General features: G+C 43.3%; 2 protein-coding genes across 3 annotated transcripts in view; one reads left to right on the plus strand and one right to left on the minus strand.

Moving 5' to 3' along the window:
- OGDHL (oxoglutarate dehydrogenase L) overlaps positions 1 to 10,269 on the plus strand; it is a 61,276-nt gene extending 51,007 nt beyond the window's left edge. For both annotated transcript variants that reach the window (XM_081190836.1, XM_081190835.1), the window contains exons 18-23: positions 590 to 661; positions 1,590 to 1,715; positions 2,269 to 2,341; positions 2,932 to 3,095; positions 5,250 to 5,404; positions 7,988 to 10,269. In XM_081190836.1, coding sequence (XP_081046962.1) covers positions 590 to 661; positions 1,590 to 1,715; positions 2,269 to 2,341; positions 2,932 to 3,095; positions 5,250 to 5,404; positions 7,988 to 8,111 — 714 coding nt within the window. In that variant the 3' untranslated portion in view covers positions 8,112 to 10,269. The remainder of the gene's footprint in view (positions 1 to 589; positions 662 to 1,589; positions 1,716 to 2,268; positions 2,342 to 2,931; positions 3,096 to 5,249; positions 5,405 to 7,987) is intronic.
- A 3,043-nt stretch (positions 10,270 to 13,312) lies between these two features.
- LOC308585317 (UPF0728 protein C10orf53 homolog) lies at positions 13,313 to 19,975 on the minus strand. The gene is made up of 3 exons (XM_081190998.1): positions 19,707 to 19,975; positions 15,432 to 15,551; positions 13,313 to 14,167 (listed from the first exon to the last, which is right to left on the minus strand). Exons 1-3 carry the CDS (start codon positions 19,798 to 19,800, stop codon positions 14,103 to 14,105), a joined length of 279 nt encoding a protein of 92 aa, XP_081047124.1. The 5' UTR covers positions 19,801 to 19,975; the 3' UTR covers positions 13,313 to 14,102.
- Positions 19,976 to 20,522: the final 547 nt, after the last annotated feature.

Consider the following 20,522-nt stretch of genomic DNA (forward strand, 5'->3'; position numbering starts at 1 on the left):
TGTTGCTCTGCCCCAGCTCCTGCCAACCTAGCAGTTTGAAAGCACTCCAGTGCAAGTAGATAAATAAGTACCGGTGTGGTGGGAAGGTAAATGGCATTTCCGCGCACTCTGGTTTCCGTCACGGTGTCCCGTTGCACCAGAAGCGGTTTAGTCATGCTGGCCACATGACCCGGAAAGCTGTCTGTGGACAAATGCCGGCTCCATCAGCCTGAAAGCAAGATGAGCACCGTAACCCCATAGTCGCCTTTGACTGGACTTAACCGTCTGGGGTCCTTTACCTTTTACCTAGTGGTTAATCCTGGGCATTTGTACTTGGAAATAAATTCCACTGCATTCAATGAGTTTCATCATCTGAGGAATAGTGTGCACTTATAAGGTGCTTCATTTATACAATAAACATGTTATAGTCAGCCACCTATTAAACCTATGTCAGAGAGGGCGGTTATAAAGGCCACACACAACCACTTCTATCAAACCAACTAAATTCACATCATCCTGCCCAGTATGGAAATTAATGACAATTATGTTTAGGATCTAGATTCTTCCAAGGCATGCCAACTTGTTTTTCTTTACATGATGTGATTCTCAGGGCCCAGAGCATTCTTCAGCCAGGCCAGAGAGATTCCTTCAGATGTGTAATGATGATCCTGATGCCTTTCCAGTAAGTGTATATATATATATATATATATATATATATCTCCTTCCTACCCAGTCATCTCTCTTCAGGCACCACCTCTAATAATATTAACATTCACATTCACATCAACATCATCATCAGCAACAACAACAACATTTATTTATTTATACATACATACATACATACATACATACATACCCTGCCCATCTGGCTGGGATTCCACAGCCACTTTGGGTGGGTCCCAGCAGAATATTAAAAACATGATAAAACATCAAACATTAAAAACTTCCCTAAACAAGGCTGCCTTCAGATGTCTTCTAAAAGTCAGTTAGTTGTTTATTTCCTTGACATCTGATGGGAGGGCGTTCCACAGGGTGGGTGCTAGTACTGAGAATATTATTATTATTAATCTCATTCCCACCCCATTTTCCTTCAGCATGGGACATGTCTGGCAGGCTACGTCACACACTTTGTAAGCCCTGCAGACGGAAAGTCCTGTGTTCAACAATGCCGCAGCTCCTGTAGGCCCCGTATCTGAGAGTTACCAGTGCATTCCTTGGCATTGCTGGACCACGTTGCAGCCCTTGCTGGGAGGGTCCAAAACAAATAGGGGGGAAGGCTGTTTCAGGACAGAAACAGTTGTGGACACTTTCCTTCCTCTGCTGGAGACTGTGGAGTAGCCTGCTGCTGCTGCCCCTGCTGCCTAAGCTGTGTCTGTTGTGTCATTCACTGCCTACTGTTGTGTCATTCACCACTACTATGGTTAAACCAAGTCATGTGTACATTCAGTGTAGCACAGCTGCAGGATGACTGGGGAGAAGCAAATCTGCCACATTCTCCTTCCAGAGTCTACATATTCACAAATTCACACCAAGCCATTATTTGGCTTAGCAAGATGTGCAAACCAGGCTATTGGTTTCCTTTCTAATGCCCATAATCTGCCTTTGTTCAGGAATTTGATGATGATTTTGCAGTTTCCCAACTCTATGAATGCAACTGGATTGTGGTGAACTGTTCAACTCCAGCCAGTTACTTCCATGTCCTCCGAAGGCAGCTCTTGTTGCCATTTAGGAAACCTGTAAGTATTGACATTTAGTGCTTTTGTACTAATTAAAACTATTTCAGTCTTTTCTGTAAAAAAATAATGAAGTATGGATGATAGAGGACTAGGCCTGTACTGTAGAAAGTGGGTTTAAATTCAATTATAGTTAAAAAATTAAAGATCCCAATCGCTTATTTTAGGAAACTTCTAGAATATTCAAAATTGTTTCAGAAAGTCATACTGCAATTTGTTTAGATATAGGTATGCCACACAACAAACCCCTGCCCCACTGAGACAAACTATTTCGGCTAATGGTTGACTACTTTGTCCATTACTGATTTATGTAACGTACTTTTTAGACATCAGAGGGATTAGGGCAGGCAGAGGTATCCAAGGACAGCAAAGTGCTCAAATCTCCATGAATTTTATTAAACTTAAGACCCTTTAGATAGGGGTGCTTCTACCCTAGTTCATCTCCAGGCACTGAACCCATTACTTTGTTGTATGGAAGTCAAATTCTTTGCTTGTGTGAAGTAATCTGACTGAATAAAGGCAAAATTTTACAATTATTATACTGCCTATTTTACAGCTGATTATTTTCACACCAAAGTCCTTGCTGAGACATCCTGAAGCAAAATCCAGCTTTGATGAAATGGTGTCAGGTAGGTTCACTTATGTACGTTTTGTTTTGAAACATTTTAACCCCCTTTTCTGTCGTGAGATCCAACACTCCCCGCCTTACATTACATTCTTGGCATGGGAGTACTACATTTGTGGCATGGAGACCCTTCCATGGGAAGAAAATAGCAAAAACACAGTAGAATAGCTGCAACTGGATCCGCGATTGCTGGGGGAACTAATTTGTGAGATAGGGTGCTCAAGGTCTTCACTGATACAAAGCAAATCTCGTATTTTTTCTTAAAATTATAATAGTTATAACACTGATTGTTGTTCCTCTGCCTGTTCAGAATATTATTGAATTTAAGAATTACAGAACCGATACAAATACATGAGAATTAGGGAAAATTGCCACTGAGAACCAGTTGTGTTTCATGAAGGGAGTCATTTTCTCTGTTTAATACTAGAGAGTGGCAGTAGCCCTAAGTTATGGTGAGAATGGAAACTATGGAAGGAGGGAAAGAAGGCTTTCTAATCCAAGGAATATACCAAAAACTACATCTATTTTTGAGAAATCCTCTAGGGTTGATCAGACTAGGCACCTTGTAGTAAAACACTTTTGTTGCACATCTAGGTACCAGCTTCAGGCGTGTGATCCCTGAAGAAGGACCTGCAGCTGAAGCTCCCGGGGAGGTCAAGCGGGTGATTTTCTGTACTGGGAAGGTATACTATGATCTTGTTAGAGAGAGAAAGAACCAGGATTTGGAGAAGGAGGTGGCTATAACCAGACTGGAACAGGTAAAGCAAAGAGAGAGAACTTGTTGTGTGAATTATTTTTTAAATGTACATGCCTGTGAAGTACACATAATAACCTTTCTCATACTGAATCTGTTGTTAATCTGATATGAGATACACAAGTGGTGGAAGTTGCTCCCAGTACCAGTCATCACATGGAAACAGCCTAAGGTCCAAATAGCTTACTGTTGCAGAAGATAAGGCTCTGTAAAACAGTTCTGAACATAGATACAGACAAATACAGATACAGACAAAGTATCTCTGTTGCTCCATATAACACTGAACAAGCAACACCAACAGACTGAGGACCGACAGACTAACTAACAGACTGCTGAGTTGACATGCATTAATCACAGATATAGTTGGGGCACTGGGCCGTTACCATCGCAACTGGCTTGGCTGACTGTGCACCTGAAATTAGCTCATCCATGGGGTGATTTAACTCATGAAGGAAATTAACCCCATCTCATGTCCAGTTACTTCAGCAAAGTCAGACTAACGGTTCATCTAGTTCAGTACTGCCTTACACTGACTGATAGCGTCTCTTCAGTATTTAAGCAGGGAGTCTGTCCCAAGCCTACCTGATGATGTGGTAGCTTGAACAAGGGGCCTTAAACCTAGACATGTAAAGCAAATGTTGTGCCATTGAGCGACAGCCCACCCTGTTGACACTTTTTGGTGTCAAAGTAACAAAAACTTGAAGAGTTCTGTTTTTTTAAATAAATGAAACACAAGGTGTTTCGATTTGGTGAGTGGAGCATAAGATTATGTAGAATAACTGGACTGTAACTTACCTTGATGGGAATTGACTAGGCAAATTATGGATCCCATTCTGTATTTATAAAATGTAAATACTTAGTGATCTGCTGCCTTCACAAGGGTATTCTAATGCTGCTTTTCACAAGTGATGCTTAAAACTGTTTTTCCATTTCCTTCATCTGAAAATGAAAAAAAAAAATACTATATTGACCAAAATGAACATTTGATTTTAAAAATGGTAGTTTCCCACTTTCTGCCTTCTCAACATTAACAGGTAGTGCATTGCAAGTGAAAGTGCTTTGGCATCACTTTTGATCTGAGGATTCTCGTGATGAGGATTCTCAAGATGACATCCAAACCCTGCATGCCATTGTGACACACTTTCGGTTCCTTTTGATGTGAGCAGGAATGTATCTAAGTCCAAGAATAACAGTAGGATTACTCAACAAATGTAGTGCCTGGGCAGAATATATCATTTGCAGAAAGCAACATGCTCTTTTCTTCGCTGTGACTGTATTGTATAATTCTTTTTAACCAAAATTAATTTTTTTTAAAAAAAACAGCAATGTCATATATACTCATATTGGTAATTTTCATATGTCCATATTAACTAGTTGGATTCTGCCCCATGTATAAAAAGGTAAGCACGGTTAAGACTCATTGATTTCAAAATGAAAGTTTAAACATGGTCAGTGCCACTCTTTTGCCAAGACAATGAGACCTGAAAGTGCTTAGCTTTGACTGTATTGTGTCTATAAGTATTCATGTGAGTGAAATAAAAAGTACATTTATGATGAAAGTGGCAGTACATGTATTGTCTGTCGAACAAATGACAGTACTCGCACCACCTTCAGAAATTTGCAGCAGAAGTGAAATACACACAACTCTCAACTTTCTTGGGAATAGCCTGTAAAGCCAAAATTAAATTTAGTCAAAAAACATTGGGTTAAATGGAGGGTTGGATTGCCAAAGCCTTTGTCCTTATATGCCCATCCGCTCCCTTGTACATTTCCTTGTATGCCCATCTTCTCTGCTCTCCTCCTCCTCCTCCTCCTCCTCTTCTTCTTCTTCTTCTTCTTCTTCTTCTTCTTCTTCTTCTTCTGTTACATTTTTTTGTGAAGCACGTAAAGCTGAGTGCACAAAATTGCTAGCTACCTGCATATACTTGCTAACTGTTCTTGCCTTCACCAGTGTAACTGTTGTGTGTGGGTCAGATCGGGATATTAGAACATTCCTTACATACTAATTTGGAGAGATTCCTTTTTTGAAATGTGCCACACTCACTGGGAGCGGTAGACGATATTCCTCATGTATTTGAGGAATAAAGATGTGTTGGCTGTATACGCAGTGGGGACCTGTTACCATGCCAGAAATTTCTATATTTCCATTTCCTTCTAGATCTCCCCTTTCCCTTTCGACTTGCTAAAATCGGAAATTGAGAAGTATGCTAAAGCTGATCTTGTCTGGTGTCAAGAAGAACACAAGAACATAGGCTACTACGACTACGTCAAACCTCGTTTCCGCACCATTGTGAACCATACTCGACCCATATGGTAGGATGCTTGCAGCGGTTTTCTTTTCATTCAGGGCTGCTGCCCCCTTTTGTTTTTGTTTTTGGTGCATTGCCAAGAACATATGAATTAAGAAGTTGAAGATGAAGCCTTGATATTTCCGTCTGGGCTGCTGGGCTGTACTCTGGCTGGCAGTGGCTTCAGTGGCAACTTTTCCTAGCCAGGCTTCCTGGGACAAAAAATGGAGATGCAGAGCACTGCCTATGTCCCTTTTGTAGGCTGCGTCTCTGCCACTTTCAGATATGCCATACTTTTCCGTCTATAAGATGCCCCCATGTATAAAACTATTTTGGGGGACTCAAAGTTAAGAAAATGGGGGAGATGGCACAGAGTTGTTGAGCTTTTTTTGTGGAGGATTGCCCAAAGTTGTGGAGGATTGCCCAAAGTTTTTTTGGGGGGGTTACCCAGGGTCGTTGAGCTTTGGGGGGGGGGATTGTCGAAAATCACTCACTCACACGCATCGCAAAATCCACTTCCCACGAAGAAATAAAGAAAATATTAAGAATATCATATAGTAAAAGGCCAGAGGCATTTCTTTTAGGAATTTTAAATGACAATATTCCAAAAGACAAAACTACCATATTTTTTGCACCATAACACTCACTTTTTTCCTCCTAGAAAGTAAGGGGAAATGTCTGTGCGTGTTATGGAGCGAATGCCTGCGGGTGGCGGGGGGGGGGGGGGGATCTGCTGCAGTCGTGAGCAGAGGATCCATGGTTCCCCTTCGTGGTTGCAAAGCATGGATCCACATGGATCCTCAGGATTTTTGCATTGGGCTACTCCAAACTCACTGTCAGATCACATGTCTGTGGCCACAGCATGAACCACAGAAATCATATATCCACTATTTCGTTTAGAATATTTTTTTTTCTTGTTTTCCTCTAAAAACTACGTGCGTGTTATGGTCTGGTGCGTGTTATAGAGAGAAAAATACGGTAAATTTTTCTTATACACGTCTGCAGCAAGAATCCTGGTGGCTAAGTATTGGAAAAGGAATCAGTTACCCACTAGGGGAGAGTGGTTATGTAAGCTTTCAGAATACTTAGAATTAGCCAAATTGACAAACATAATAAGACAAAAACCAAAAAGTGAAGTAAAAAAAGAATGGGATTGCCTAAACGAATACCTCAAAAGTCAAGGTTCGAGGACAGAAATCTGGCTGAGTCTGGAATAACCTTGTGAAGTGAAAGAATAAGAAAGAGGGATTTATATCTAGATGCTAGGATAGAGATGATAAGGAAAACAGGAAGACACAATGAGAGATAAAGGAGGTGCTGTGGGATTGGTGGAAGTCAATGTCTTGTTGTTGTTTTAGTGTTTATAGTATTAGCTTGTAAGAGATGGATTTGGTGGTGTGTTTTTTTAGTTGTTGTTGCTTTCTTTAGTTTTAGGTTTGTGTGTGTTGTGTATTGTTATTTTTCGATATTTTTCGTGTTGTTATTGCTGTGTGGAAAATATTAATAAAATTTATTTAAAAAACAAAAACAAAATCCACTTCCCATCTGTCCCATCGCCAGCAGAACCTGCCATTCGCCCAGCCAAATGCATCAGCCATTGACGCAGCAACCAAAAACACGCACAATAGCCGCTGACAGCCGTAGCAGCAGCTAATCAAACGCCCACCCTCTGCACTTCCCATGTATAAGACGACCCCACTTTTTAGCATGAGTTTTAGAGGAAAAAACCGCATAGTCTTATACACGGGAAAGTACGGTATGTGAACTTCCTATAGAACCTTGAGGTGTTGCACTCAAACTATGTATGTGAGTCTGCTCGAATCGGCGTCTACCAATTAATTTATTTCTACTGCCGTACTTTAAAAGAGCAAGTATGACAGGCCCCTTCAGATCCACAGGACCTTCAATCTGAAACAAAGAAAGGGGGAAATGGAAACGAGAGTACACAGAGAAAGAATATGATCATTACAATTACGCACACTTAGTTACTGTAAGGCATACGGATTGGGGGGATGGGACACCCAGAAAAGGTGTTTTGAAATAAGGGAGGTGGTTGCACAGAGGCATTCTGAGAGGCAGGCCCCGGCATACTGGACAGCACGGGGAAATGGACAGAATATTCAGGAAGCAGGGGGCTTTTGGACAGCTAAGGCTGGTCGAGCTAGATAAAATCACAGAGAGGGAATATAAGAATGGAGAGAGACAAGGCAACAACTGATGGTGAGGAGAAGTTTGTGCAGGATCTTGGAGGGAAACAGAAACCAGAGAAAGGATTTAAGTAGGAGAGTACCAGTGAAGTTTCAATAAAGCAAGCATCTTGTACATGAACAACAGTTTGAGGAGTCACTCACAATGGAATTCATGAAGCTTAACAGTACAGGTTGGCTGAAATAGTTTTTACCCACATAATAAGTGGATAGCCTAAGCAAGTAAGCCTAGCCTGGGGCAAATAGTAACTAGAATCCTATACATATAAGTAAAGGTCTATAGAAAGTATCTAATATAAGAGGTGACTAATGTAAGAGGTGTTTATTATCAGTGTGTCTCTGCTTCAAAAAACGTCACATCTCATTTGTGTCATTTGCCTCCTTGTCTCTTCTGCTTCAAGGTATGTCGGCCGTGAACCAGCTGCCGCTCCAGCAACTGGTAACAAGAACACGCATCTCGTGTCACTCAGAAGGTTTTTGGACACAGCCTTCAACCTGGAGGCATTTGAAGGAAAGATGTTTTGATTGTAACGTTGTGGCCCATTATCTCCGTATGTAGTATAGTATGTATGTATTTAGGGAAGGCCATGACCATAACATGAAATAAAATTCAGCAGGGAAAGACTTCTTGGAATTTTTTTTGAGGTTGGCTTTTTCAAAGACCTATTTTAAAGCTTACCTCTTCTAAACCACTGTGTGTATGTCGTAAATGTTAAGGGTTCCTCTTAATTCTCATCCGGTCAATGTGGTTCTGTTGATTACATCACCGCTACCTCTTGTTAGGGAGATGGAAGAAACAATTATTTTGCTTTAAGTTTGGGAATATTCAAGAAAACTGGTGTGCATATTTTAATGGGATTTCCTAACATCAGATACTAATTTCTCTTTTACTGCAGGCTGTATAAATGGTCTCATATAGTTCAAATGAGCAACGTTTTTCTTGCAGATTCCACCCCACCCTGCCCCCAACCATTCTTTGTTGAATTCTCACATATCTGAATGCAGCAAACAATTTAGCAGGCTTGCTTTCCATTTAGCCACCAGAACTGGGACACGAAACACATGGTACTGTTTCCTCTCCCTGTTAAGTGCTGGGGGGAGTTAGTGAGAGCATGTAGGAACCCCAACAAGAGCTGCTGCTGTGCTTACACTGGATTTTGGCATATTTCTTGTGTCAAAAAATGTGATCATTGCCCTTCAAGGTTGGTGGGGCAGTTGCAGACACCATTATAGTTCATGTTGAGATCCCTGCTGCTCCTTCCTGATTTACCCGGCAGTGGGGAAGTCTGCTTTGTTGTTTAAAAATCACAAGGTAAGTTTTGAATAAGTTACTGGGGGAAAACTGAGCAGATCTGGCTGTTTCTGATCAACTCTGGGCATTCTTGAAGCCCTGTACACTGTAGAATAGTTGAAACTATCAATGCAGTGGACAGGCGTAACAGCTGGGCTTTCTAAACAAGGGTTACAGTTCTGGTTTGCTTTACTCTAACAGGATCTAAAATATATTGGAATTTTGCTTTGCATTATTTAACTCTAAATTGCATTAATTAGCTAGCTAGGCAGTGATCCTGTGCCCAGTTACATGGAACTGAGCAGCGTAGAGCACAATAGAACTTCTCAGTGAACATACTTAGGGTTGTGTTGTAAGTAGCCCCAAGGCACAGCATTTTGAGCTTTTTTAGAAACAAGAATTTTAAAGGGAAGAAGGATGCTGTCTAAATAATAATAGGTCTATATATTTTGCTCTGTTTTTACAAGGAAGGCCATCTCGGTATAACTTGAAATATTTTCTGTCTCCTTTTGAGTGATAAATGCTCTTGTGGCTGGGAACGCACAAATTTAGGGAACACAATTAACATAGACATAAAAAGTAGGAAATGGCAGGCTTCCATTTTCATTGCTGGTTGCGGACTGTAGCATTATATTTTAAAAAATAAATTCTATCCAAGAATGTGAAAAATAAGCGGTGGAATATAATGTCTGTTTTCTTTATGGTTGTTTTTTGACAGCTTATCCCCTGGGAATTGGTATTAGCATCCCATTCACAAAAATGCTGGCATCTTGCAGATCTTCTTTTCTGTATTTTTCTCTTCCTCTGTCTTCTCTATATTTTGACTTGAAGTCTGTAGAATTTAATACAGTGAAAGGAACTAGTCTGTTTGGGTACAGGTTTTTAAAGAAATCTGTTCTATTTTATTTTTTTCCAAAAAGTTGATTACTGTTGGCACTGGTGAAAGAGAAGATGAAGTAATTAGAACATGTTAACAAAACTGTTCATACCTCTGGCAAACTCAAAACAAAGCTAGTTTCATTCATTTACCAAAACTAGTGAGCCATTGTCTTTATATATCCGTAACAGCAGCAAAGCTCTAATTTCTCTAGAGAAATTAAATGTTTTGAAATCTTGGGTTACTTACTTCCCATTATAGAGATCTCTATCTTTACATCACTTCGTGTATATTTCATAATTTACAAGTGTCATTTACCTCAAATCAGCTGACAAGTATAAGGAGTTTTTCCGATGTAGCCCATTTTTCTCCCAGAAAATCACTCTGTGTTAGTGTGTCTCTTCTGGTATTTTCAGAAACTTTATGAAATTCACTGGCTTGCTTATTATTTTGCATTGTGGCTTTCGTGCCTAAGACACCATGAATGAGTGAAAATAAAATGTATGCAGAAAAGAGCAATGTCTTGTGTGTTTCTTGTTTTTAGTTGGAAAGGGGTCTCTCAATTCAGCAAAAAGAACAGTATGCTTAGGTGACAATTCTATCTAAGTTCCATTAAACTTAATGGGACTTACCGTATTTTTCGCCCTATAGGACACACTTTTTCTCCTCCAAAAATGAAGGGGAAATGTGTGTGCGTTCTATGGGGCGAAAGCCTTGGGAGCCCAGTGGGAGTTCCCGCGGAAGGCACCCACTCCGTCTCCAGCAGGGACGCGGCGTGCGGGGAGCCTCCGCCTGGGTGGGAGACGAGGCAATGCCGGGGCCTCCGGCCGAGCTCCGCGGTGCCTGCAGCCGCACTTGCTGCTGCTTCTGGAAAGGCGAGCTGCTCCTGACGCGGGGAGAACCAGGGACATGCAGCCGATGCCCCTCCGGCCCTGGCCAGGTGAGCTGGCGGGCAGGTTGGGTGGCCAAGCGGGGTTGGTTGGGGGAGCAGGCGGGCGCGCAGCGCGGGGCCACGGAGCCACCCAATGGGAGAGCCGAGCGCAGCCCCTGCAGGAGGACAGCGGGGCGCCACCCATGGAGAGCCCCGCTGCGCTGGAGGACACACTCTTCGGCTGCCCACCCACCTCGGGGCTGCCTGGCGTTGTGCGTCCGGCTGCCCCTCTTTCCTTGGAAGCGGTGCAGACTGCGAGGGAAGGGGGGATCCCAGATCTCTGCCCGGTACAGCGGGCCTGAGTCCCGACGCAGCTGAGCTGGGGTGGGCGGCGGGAGGCACCGGGAAGAGAAGCTGGAGCGGTTCGGGAGGGATCTCCCAACTTATTTTCGGAGCGTTGTGGAGGGAGGGGGACTTGCGCGCTTAAGGCGGCAAAGAGCCACTTGCAAAACAACCGCTGATCTTTCGGCACTTCGCATTAGCAGAGGGGGTGGCGAGGGGAAGCATCTGCCCAAGGAGCGGCGGGAGGGGAGGCATTGCTTGTTCTTGTTTCGTTAGCCTTCCGGATTTGCCTGCTTCTGGTGGTGCTTTGGGGCTGGTCACCGCGCACCTGCTTATCACTTGTGGACTTGTTGCTTGGAGACGCCTAGCTCCAGCTGTGCTAACTTTCTCCGCTGAAGTGCAGTGCACCTGAGTCAGCTTCGGAGCAGACAAAGAGTTCTGCTTGCCGCCTGTGACTCGCCCGGATGGCTCATTCATGGGCAAGTCACTGCAAAAAAACCGGGGATATGTCTTCTTAGCCCCGCCGGAGTACTTTTTAAAAGGCAGTGAGCCTTAAGGCTAGAGAGGTAGAGGAAGCAACACTCCAAGTGAACGACTGCAGACTTCTTTGCCTTTGCAAATGCATCATTTGTCAGACTTCTGAAATGTCAGTTTGTGCATCATTGCTTTGGCTATGGTGCAGACCCCTCCCAAAGTTTTTATAAATAACACAAAACAATTTGAAGTGCTTGGTTGTCAGGGTGCTGCCTCATTTTCAGGGACTGTCTCTTAATTCTGGACATCACTGCCCCATAAGGAGCACGATCCCATATTCACAACTGCTAGGCACTGTAGAGACTTCTTAGGATGAAAACCTTATCAGTGCTGGTTGTGTATAAACTTTCTGAGCAGTCAATTATTTGTAGCGAAGCTGTGCTTTGTGGTTGCTTTTTTAAAAAGGGGGTTAAACTTAAGACTCTGTAAAAGGAAGGTTTTACCTGTGGGTTCTGAGATCTTTTTTCTGAATTCCCCCCCCCTTTATTTCCCCCCAAAAAAACTAGGTGCGCCCTATGGGCCGGTGCGTCCTATAGGGCGAAAAATACGGTATTTTTGAGAAAACATGTATAGGGTTTACTGACAGTCAACAACTAATGTTTATTCAGAGTAGATCTGATGAAATTAATCGTAGAATTGTAGAATTGGAAAGGCCCCGAGGGTCATCTGGTCCAACCCCCTGCAACAAAGGAATTACAACTAAAGCACCCATGACAGATGGCCATTCAACGTCTGCTTAAAAATCTCCCATGAAGGAGAGTCCACCACCTTCTGAGGGAGTCTGTTCCACTGTCGAACAGCTCTTACCAACAGAAAATTATCCCTGATGTTTAATCAGAACCAACTTTCCTGTAACTTGATGCCATTCATTTGCCTCCGGAGCAGGAGAAAACAAGCTTGCTCCATCTTCCATGTGACAGCCCTTTAGATATTTGAAGATAGCAATCATATCTTTTCTAGGCTAAATATACCCACTTCCTTAACCGTTTCTCATAAGGCTTGCTTTCCAGACCCTTACTCATCTAGCTTGCCCTCTGCACACATCTGAACTTGTCCATATCCTTAAATTGTGCTTAGAACACCTCACCTGCTCCTCAAAAGATTATAGTCAGAGGCTCTGAGATTACACCCACAAACTCCTTTAATACCCTTGGGTGCAGCTCATCAGGCCCTGGAGACTGGAAATCATTTAAAGCAGCTATGTGTTCCCTTTCCACCTCTCCTATCTTGAGCTACATCATTGATCCTTGCGTCATTGATGCTGTTATCTCCATGTTGGGCAATTCCGCCTTCTCTCTAACCCAGGTTAGTCCCGGCCATTAATTTCAGTGCGCCTGTTCTGATTAAAACTCAACTGAATCCATTGCCAAGTGGTTTACCAAAAAACAGGCAAGGGATTGTTGTATCGCAATGCAGTCTTGTGTAACGCTCTCCGGCCAAACATTTGGATGCCTGTCACACCCCTTTCCACTACTGCCTCTGAAGGACGCTAGCTGTTTGTGAAATTAGGAAAACGATGGAAGATATTGCACAAATTGTATGTAAGGGTCTCGCTCGGAAAAGGGAAATAGTTGGAGTAATTGTGGTGTTCTGCCATTAATGCCACTCGACTGCTGATTGCAGCACCATTGCTGCACAGCTGGCAAAGATCTAAGTATGCTTCCCCCCCGACGGCAAACAGTTCTGAGGACTGATGGGGGCGCAGGGCAAAAGCACTTAATGATACATTTTCTTCAATGATGAAGAATACTTCAGATCCATTTGGGGGATGAGAAATGTGTCCTAATGAGGCAATTAGTCAAGACAAAAAAGGCTGTAAAGCAATTTAATTAACACTGCTCCTGGTACATTTGAGGACAACTTTGTATCTTCTGGAGATTACATTTCTCATTGGAGTGAACAATGGCCTGCTGCAGTCCAGGTTTTGCATGGGTAAGTCATTGGAGGATGCAAATACATCTCATAAACGATGGGATGCATCGCAAAAGAAAGCCTGTGTAGCGGATAGAGTATTGAGCATCTAAGCAACCGAGATTCAGATCCCCACTTAGTTTGCTGGGTGCCACCACTGGTCCCTTTCAGTCTCAGTTGGGACCAGATCGTGGTGGACTGCGCTGAGGTCTTCGGAAGAGCTGTAAGATGCAGGTCAGATCCACACGACACATTTAAAGCAGGACTGTCTTGTAATTTGATATATCTAGAAGACATCATACAAAGTCTACAGTTTGAGGAGTTGCAGATCATGGGTAGATGCAAGACTAGCCACTACCCAAACGTATCTCTCCAAACGTAGTCATCTGAGGATGGTGGCCTTATATCTTAATCATTGTTTGCACATCTTGATTGCACATGATCCAAAAGAAACAGAACTGTCATCCCACACTGCCTATCAAGCCAATACCAGCCCTGAGGTTAAATCTCTGTGGCCAGTTAAACTGCCTCTTCCACCTGGATGCTTTTAGCCACACTGGTGGTGAAATAAGAGGACTCAATAGAACCCTTTTGAAAGACAGGGTTAACAACGTAATGGACGATGCAAGGAAAGAGTCTTATTTATTTGATGTGAGATTTGCTGTCAAGAGCACACACTGGGCCTCTTACTCAGTAAGCGTTTAACACTGCATGTCTAGCTTCTTGGCAAAGTGGGTCCAACAGGCCATCGCCTCCTGAGAGAGAGAGAGATGGACAATGTTAAAACATAAATAGGTCATTGGAGGTTTCCCCCCACCTCTTAAAAAGGACACTGCTGTTCATGGCTTCAGGAAGCCTGGAAAAGTTTTGCAATGCTATTCAAGCCTCTTGATTGGTGTGTGTGTTGATTTCCCTCTGCTGTACCATATAACGCTAGAATTCCTCAGCCCAGTATATCTGAAGGAGCATCTCCACTCCCATTGTTCAGCCCAGACACCGAGGTCCCGCTCCGAGGGCCTTCTGGCAGTTCCCTCCCTGCGAGAAGTGAGGTTACAGGCAACCAGGCAGAGGGCCTTCTCGGTAGTGGCGCCCACCCTGTGGAATGCCCTTCCATCAGATGTCAAGGAAATAAACAACTCTCTGACTTTTAGAAAACATCTGAAGACAGCCCTGTTTAGGGAAGTTTTTAATGTTTGATGTTTTATTGTGCTTCTAATATTCTGTTGGGAGCTGCCCAGAGTGGCCGGGAAACCCAGCCATATGGGCGGGGTACAAGTAATGAATTCTTCTAATTCTTCTTCTTCTTCTTCTTCTTCTTCTTCTTCTTCTTCTTCTTCTTCTTCTTCTTCTTCTTCTTCTTCTTCTTCTTCTTCTTCTTCTTCTTCCACCAGCCCAAACCTGGGCACTGTATACTGTATTTGATTGTTGTATCTAATATTTGTGGGAGGCTGAGGATGTGTTGCTCTGGAGGCAGGAAGGGCTCTCACACAAGGGTACACAAACATCCAGGTCGATTTCATCTCCTGCCCTCCATTTTTCTTTTGTGTATGTGCTGTTTTCAACTCACCCATCTCAAACAGCTCTGCACAATAACTCGCAAAGTCAGCCTGAATAATAGTTTCCTCTCTGCAGGCTCAATTTCCACCAGTAGTCTGCAGGTTCTTATCTGGGTCCCCCCCCCCTTGAATACCATTTTCTTTTAATTCACAAACATGTCTTCCATATACCTAGCTGTTTGGGGGCAAGCTGGGGGAAGGGTTTGGGCAAGCTGTGAGGGGAGAGTCAACAGAGTAGGTGAGGTGTCAAGGGACGAGGGGTTGCCTAGTTGTGGGAGAAGGGATCGGCAGTGGGGTTGGGGGCTAGGGATTTTTGGCGAGCAGATCCCACAGTTAGAATCAAAATCTATGAGCCCTACTAAAGAACGGAAGGAGCCATCTGTATTTCTTCTATCATTTTTTTTACATTTCTTAGAAATGTTTTTTAAAAGCAAAACAGAAAACAAGTTTATATTGTACCCACCGAAATCCAGATCGTTAATGTTGCACTGAAACACAGTCTCTCCATTTACTATGAGCTGCACTTCATTCCAATCTGGTATTTCTTCAAGGATTACCTGGTGTCCATCGGCTTTCAGCACAGCTACAGAAAGGCAGTAGGTAGGTAATGTTGCTAAAATACAATGCTATTGACAACCAGATTCAGATAAGAAATGGAGAATACTGCTGGTTTGTAGTACTTCTTGTTACTTTAAGGGGTGCGTCATCCGAGTAAGCAGCTGAATTTCTTAAAGACACTTAAGATTTATATCAAGACAGCTAAGAATAATATCGTGCATTCATTTGGGAGGAATATGCATTAATACGGTTTAAAAATAGGAGGAGCAATACCGAGTCGGATGCTGAAGTTTCGTCATGTGTTCTCTGAGTCTGTAGCAGGAAAGCAACAAACATGGTTTCAGAGTCAAGGGTAGGGTACGAGGGTTTGATATAAGGCAAAAAAGATGGTTTAAGGAGTGAAAGTTACTTTAGACATTTTGGCTAATCCGACTATACATCATCTAAAACATTTTGAGAGAGGGAGAACCTGGCATATCAGGACCTTCTCACAGAAAGAGGTTTGCTTACTTTGCAAGTTGAGTGGAATCTGTTCTGGAAGTCCATTCAGCTTCCAAAACATTTGAAAACCAAAGCGCGGCTTCTGATTGGCTGCAGGAAGCTCCTGCAGCCAATCGGAAGCTGTGGAAGCCCCATCAGATGTTCGGCTTCCAAAAAAAGTTTGAAAACCAGAACAATCACTTCTGGGTGTCAATCGTTCGAGAGCCAAAACGTTCGAGAACTAGGCTGTTCAATTTCCAAGGTCCAACAGTACCTTGGTAGGTGGGCACCAGAATGTTATGGAGAACGGCATTTGACAAAATGAACATGCGGGCTCAAGGAATATGGATTGCAGCAGACTTCATATCCCTTTACAAGCATTGTCACAAACACTTATTTCAAAACTGGGTTTAGGCCCACGTTCGGCACTGAAGTAGCCTTCATCACCCTGTTGACCTCTTGTGGGAGAAAGCATAGCCTCCGGCATTTCTCTGATTAAAATAGGGGTGTCCTATTCAAAAACAACAATTTTACTATTCATACCCCACCTATCTGACTGGGTTGGTTATATTTATATCCAACAAATATAAAAACGTAAGGGGGAAAAAAATAAACATTAAAAAAAATTCCCTATACAGGGCTGCTGCCTTCAGATGTCTCTAGGGCTGGATAATGCCATACCCTCCAATATTTCTACAATGAAAATAGGGACACCCTAAGGAAAAGCAGGACATTCCAGAGTCAAATCAGAAACTGGAGCTGCTTCTGTGCATCCAGGACTGTCCCTGGAAAACAGGGGCACTTCGAGGGTCTGAGAAAGATGATGTTTCACTAAAGCAGTGGATCCTATCAACCATGGTATCTCACTGGTTTTATAGATTGAGAGTAGGAGTAAGAACAGTGATAAGCTGGTTCTGCTTCTGCTTACAGGGCCGCTTTTAGAAGACAGCACTGGAGGCGAGATTGCTTGATTCCATGGCAGTTGTGCTGTGGAGTCCTGTAAGGTTCTATCTTATCTCCCATGCTTCTAAACACCTATATGAATCCTCTGGTTAAGGTCATCGGGGAATGTGGAGTGAGATGCCATCAATATTCTGGTGACATATAATAATATTATAATAATTTATTATTTATACCCCACCCATCTGGCTGGGCTTCCCCAGCCACTCTGGGCGGCTTCCAAAAAATGTTAAAATACTGTGATACATCAAGCATTAAAAGCTTCCCTAAACAGGGCTGCCTTCAGATGTCTTCTAAAAGTCTGTTGTTGTTGTTCTATTTGACATCAGGTGGGAGGGCACCACTACCGAGAAGGCCCTCTGCCTGGTTCCCTGTAACTTGGCTTCTTGAAGTGAGGGAACTGCCAGAAGGCCCTCGGTGCTGGACCTCAGTGTCCGGGTAGAACGATGGAGGTGGAGACGCTCCTTCAGATATACTGGACCGAGGCCGTTTAGGGCTGTAAAGGTCAGCACCAACACTTTGAATTGTGCTCGGAAACATACTGGGAGCCAATGTAGGTCTTTCCAGACTGGTGTTATATGGTCTCGGCGGCCTCTCCCAGTCACCAGTCTGGCTGCCGTGTTCTGGATTAGTGTTCTGGATTAGAACACTGTGTTGTTCTCCTGCTCCTTGGGTTCAGAGACAGGCGATGCTGTGTCAGTACTGAATTTGTGTCTGGACTTGGCAAGGGTTTGGAAGAAGACCAATAAACTGAAGTTGAATTCTAATAAGATGGAGGCCCTATAGGTAGATGGTTCTCATGCCTGGGAATTAAGTGTAAAGGCCTTTCTGAAGTAAGCCTGGCTTTGACTTATAGGGGATTTCTTTTCTTGTTTTTAAATGAAAGGGATCTAAAGTCATTGAATCAACAGATGGATTTGGTATGATTAAGAACAATTGGAGGTTGATTGAACTCAAAAGTCGAGAGTAACTTACTTGTTGTGGCATCACACCATAATAGCCAATAATTAGCCTCCAAGTGGCCACAACCTTTTCATTTCTAATCTATTTTCTCATGCAGTCCGTTGCCCACTTACCTGGGTGTTAGCCCCACTGAACTCAATAGGATTTCTTTCTGAGTAAACATGCATAGCATTGCACTGTTAGTTCAGGAGATATGACTGCTTTTCAAATTTGCCTTGCCTGCAAATGTACAGGAATCACGTATGCTTGATTTAAAGATGGCCTTCTTTTGATTTTTAGTCTACGGTTGCCATACGTCCAGAATTTCCCGGACATAGCCGGGATTTGGCTGTTGGAAGCAGTATCTGGGTGGGAATCACTGTAATGTCCAGGAAAATCCAGATGTATGGCAACCCATGTTGGAAGTGTAGAATTTGGTGAATTTCCTTTTAAAAATGCAACAACTTTGGCAAAAAACTTGTTTTTCCCCCCAGATTTTTCAAAAACAGAAAACAAAACTCAAAAACTGTTGTGTCTGGATTTTCACTTTTTGAAATATGGCAGCCCCACTCCGGTGTGCAAAAAAAGAGTGAGAGACTCAAAGTTGTTCTACTCCCCGTACTATGAAAACTTCTCTTCTGTCCCTTCACAAATGTAGCTTGGGTTGCCAACTAAGCTCATTTGCCCTTAGCTAGAGGAGGATGTGAAACTAGAAAAAGCCCAGCTATAGAAAAGAAGGGCATCCATGGTTTAATAACAACAAAAGCAAAATGAAAGTCGAAATCATAGAATTGCAGAGTTGTGTTTTTATATTGTAAACTGCCCTGTGATCTTCGGATGAAGGGCAGTATAGAAATTTAATAAAGAAAATAAAGAAATAATAATAATAATAATAATAATAATAATAATAATAATAATAATAATAATAATAATATATTTCTACCCTGCCCATCTGGCTGGGTTTCCCCAGCCACTCTGGGTGACTTTCAACAGAACATTAAAAACAGAATAAAACTTCAAACAATAAAAACTTCCCTAAACAGGGCTGCCTTCAGATGTCTTCTAAAAGTTGGATAGTTGTTCATTTCCTTGACATCTCATGGGAGGACGTTCCACAGGGTGGGTGTCACTACTAAGCAGGCCCTCTCCCTGGTTCCCTGTAACCAGATTTACTGCAATGCGCTCTATGTGGGGCTACCTTTGAAGAGGACTCAGAAACTATAGCTAATCCAGAATACCGCAGCTAGACTGGTCAATGGGAGTGGCCTCTGAGACCATATAACACCTGTCCTGAAAGACCTATATTGTTTCCCAGTATGTTTCCGAGCACAATTCAAAGTGTTGGTGCTGACCTTTAAAGCCCTAAACGGCCTCGGTCCTATATACCTGAAGGAGCGTCTCCACCCCCATCGTTCAGCCCGGACACGGAGGTCCAGCTCCGAGGGCCTTCTGATGGTTCCCTCACTTCGAGAAGTGAAGCTTCAGGGAACCAAGCAGAGGGCCTTCTCGGTAGCGGCACCCTCCCTGTGGAATGCCCTCCCATCAGATGTCAAGGAAATAAACAACTACCAGACTTTTAGAAGACATCTGAAGGCAGCCTTGTTTAGGGAAGTTTTTAATATCTGATGTTTTATTGTGCTTCTAATATTCTGTTGGGAGCCGCCTAGAGTGGCTGGAGAAATCCAGCCAGATGGGTGAGTTATAAATAATAAAGTATTATTATTGTTATTACCATCATCATCATTCCCACCCCATTTTCCTTCAGCATGGGACATGTCTGGCAGGCTACGTCACAAACCTTGTAAGCCCTGCAGACGGAAGGTCCTATGTTCAACAACGCTGCAGCTCCTGTAGGCCCCATATCTGAGAGTCACCAGTGCATTCTTTGGCATTGCTGGACCACGTTGCAGCCCTTGCCAGGAGGGTCCAGAACAAATAAGGGAAAAGACTGTTTCAGGACAGAAACAGTTGTGGACACTTTCCTTTCTCTGCTGGACACTATAGAGAATCCTGCTGCTGCTGCCCCTGCTGCCTAAGTTGTGTCTGTTGTGTCATTCACTGCCTACTGTTGTGTCATTCATTGGAACTATGGTGAGCCTCCCTCTCTGAGATGTAACAAAGGACAGCTCCTGATGTCCAGCTCTGGTGTCAGGGACCGTGCTGAGGAGGGCTGCACTGAGGAGGAATGGTGGGAGCCTCCCCCTCCCCCCTGATCAGGATCCTGAATCCTCCCAGGAGCAGGAGGACAGTGTACATTTGGAACAGTGGTTTGCAGAGGGGCATAGTTCAGAAGGCAGAAGCTGGGAAATACTGGATGGGGAACAGCTAGGAGAAGAAGCACTGGGGGAGAGAGGGTTAAAGATTTACTGTCTCTGGAAAGCACTCATCCTTCTCCACAAGGTCTAGAAGAGCTGAGAAAGTGGCAGAACAGAAAGCACACAATGCACAGAGGGTACAAGCTCAGATTACAAGATGTGGATTAATAGGGGGTAGGATTCTTAACTGGGAGCACTGCCATTCCTAGGAGATGGGTTCTTTGTTTTCTCGCTGTGGTTATTAAAGTTACTAACTGGTAAGAAGACTCCTTTTCCTTTGTTCTGCTTATCTACTGCCC

The sequence above is a fragment of the Podarcis bocagei genome (assembly GCF_964188305.1).
Source record: "Podarcis bocagei genome assembly, chromosome: 4".
Lineage (NCBI taxonomy): Eukaryota > Metazoa > Chordata > Lepidosauria > Squamata > Lacertidae > Podarcis > Podarcis bocagei.

Excerpts from the sequence above, each read along its gene's own strand:
- LOC308585317 (XM_081190998.1), bottom strand. The coding sequence starts at position 19,800 with ATGCCAAAGAATGCACTGGTGACTCTCAGATATGGGGCCTACAGGAGC. Across the intron at positions 15,552-19,706 it reads CCGTCTGCAGGGCTTACAAG|CTGTGCTGAAAGCCGATGGA; the intron begins GTTTGTGACGTA and ends GCCTTTCTGTAG. Across the intron at positions 14,168-15,431 it reads CATTAACGATCTGGATTTCG|GAGGCGATGGCCTGTTGGAC; the intron begins GTGGGTACAATA and ends TCTCTCTCTCAG.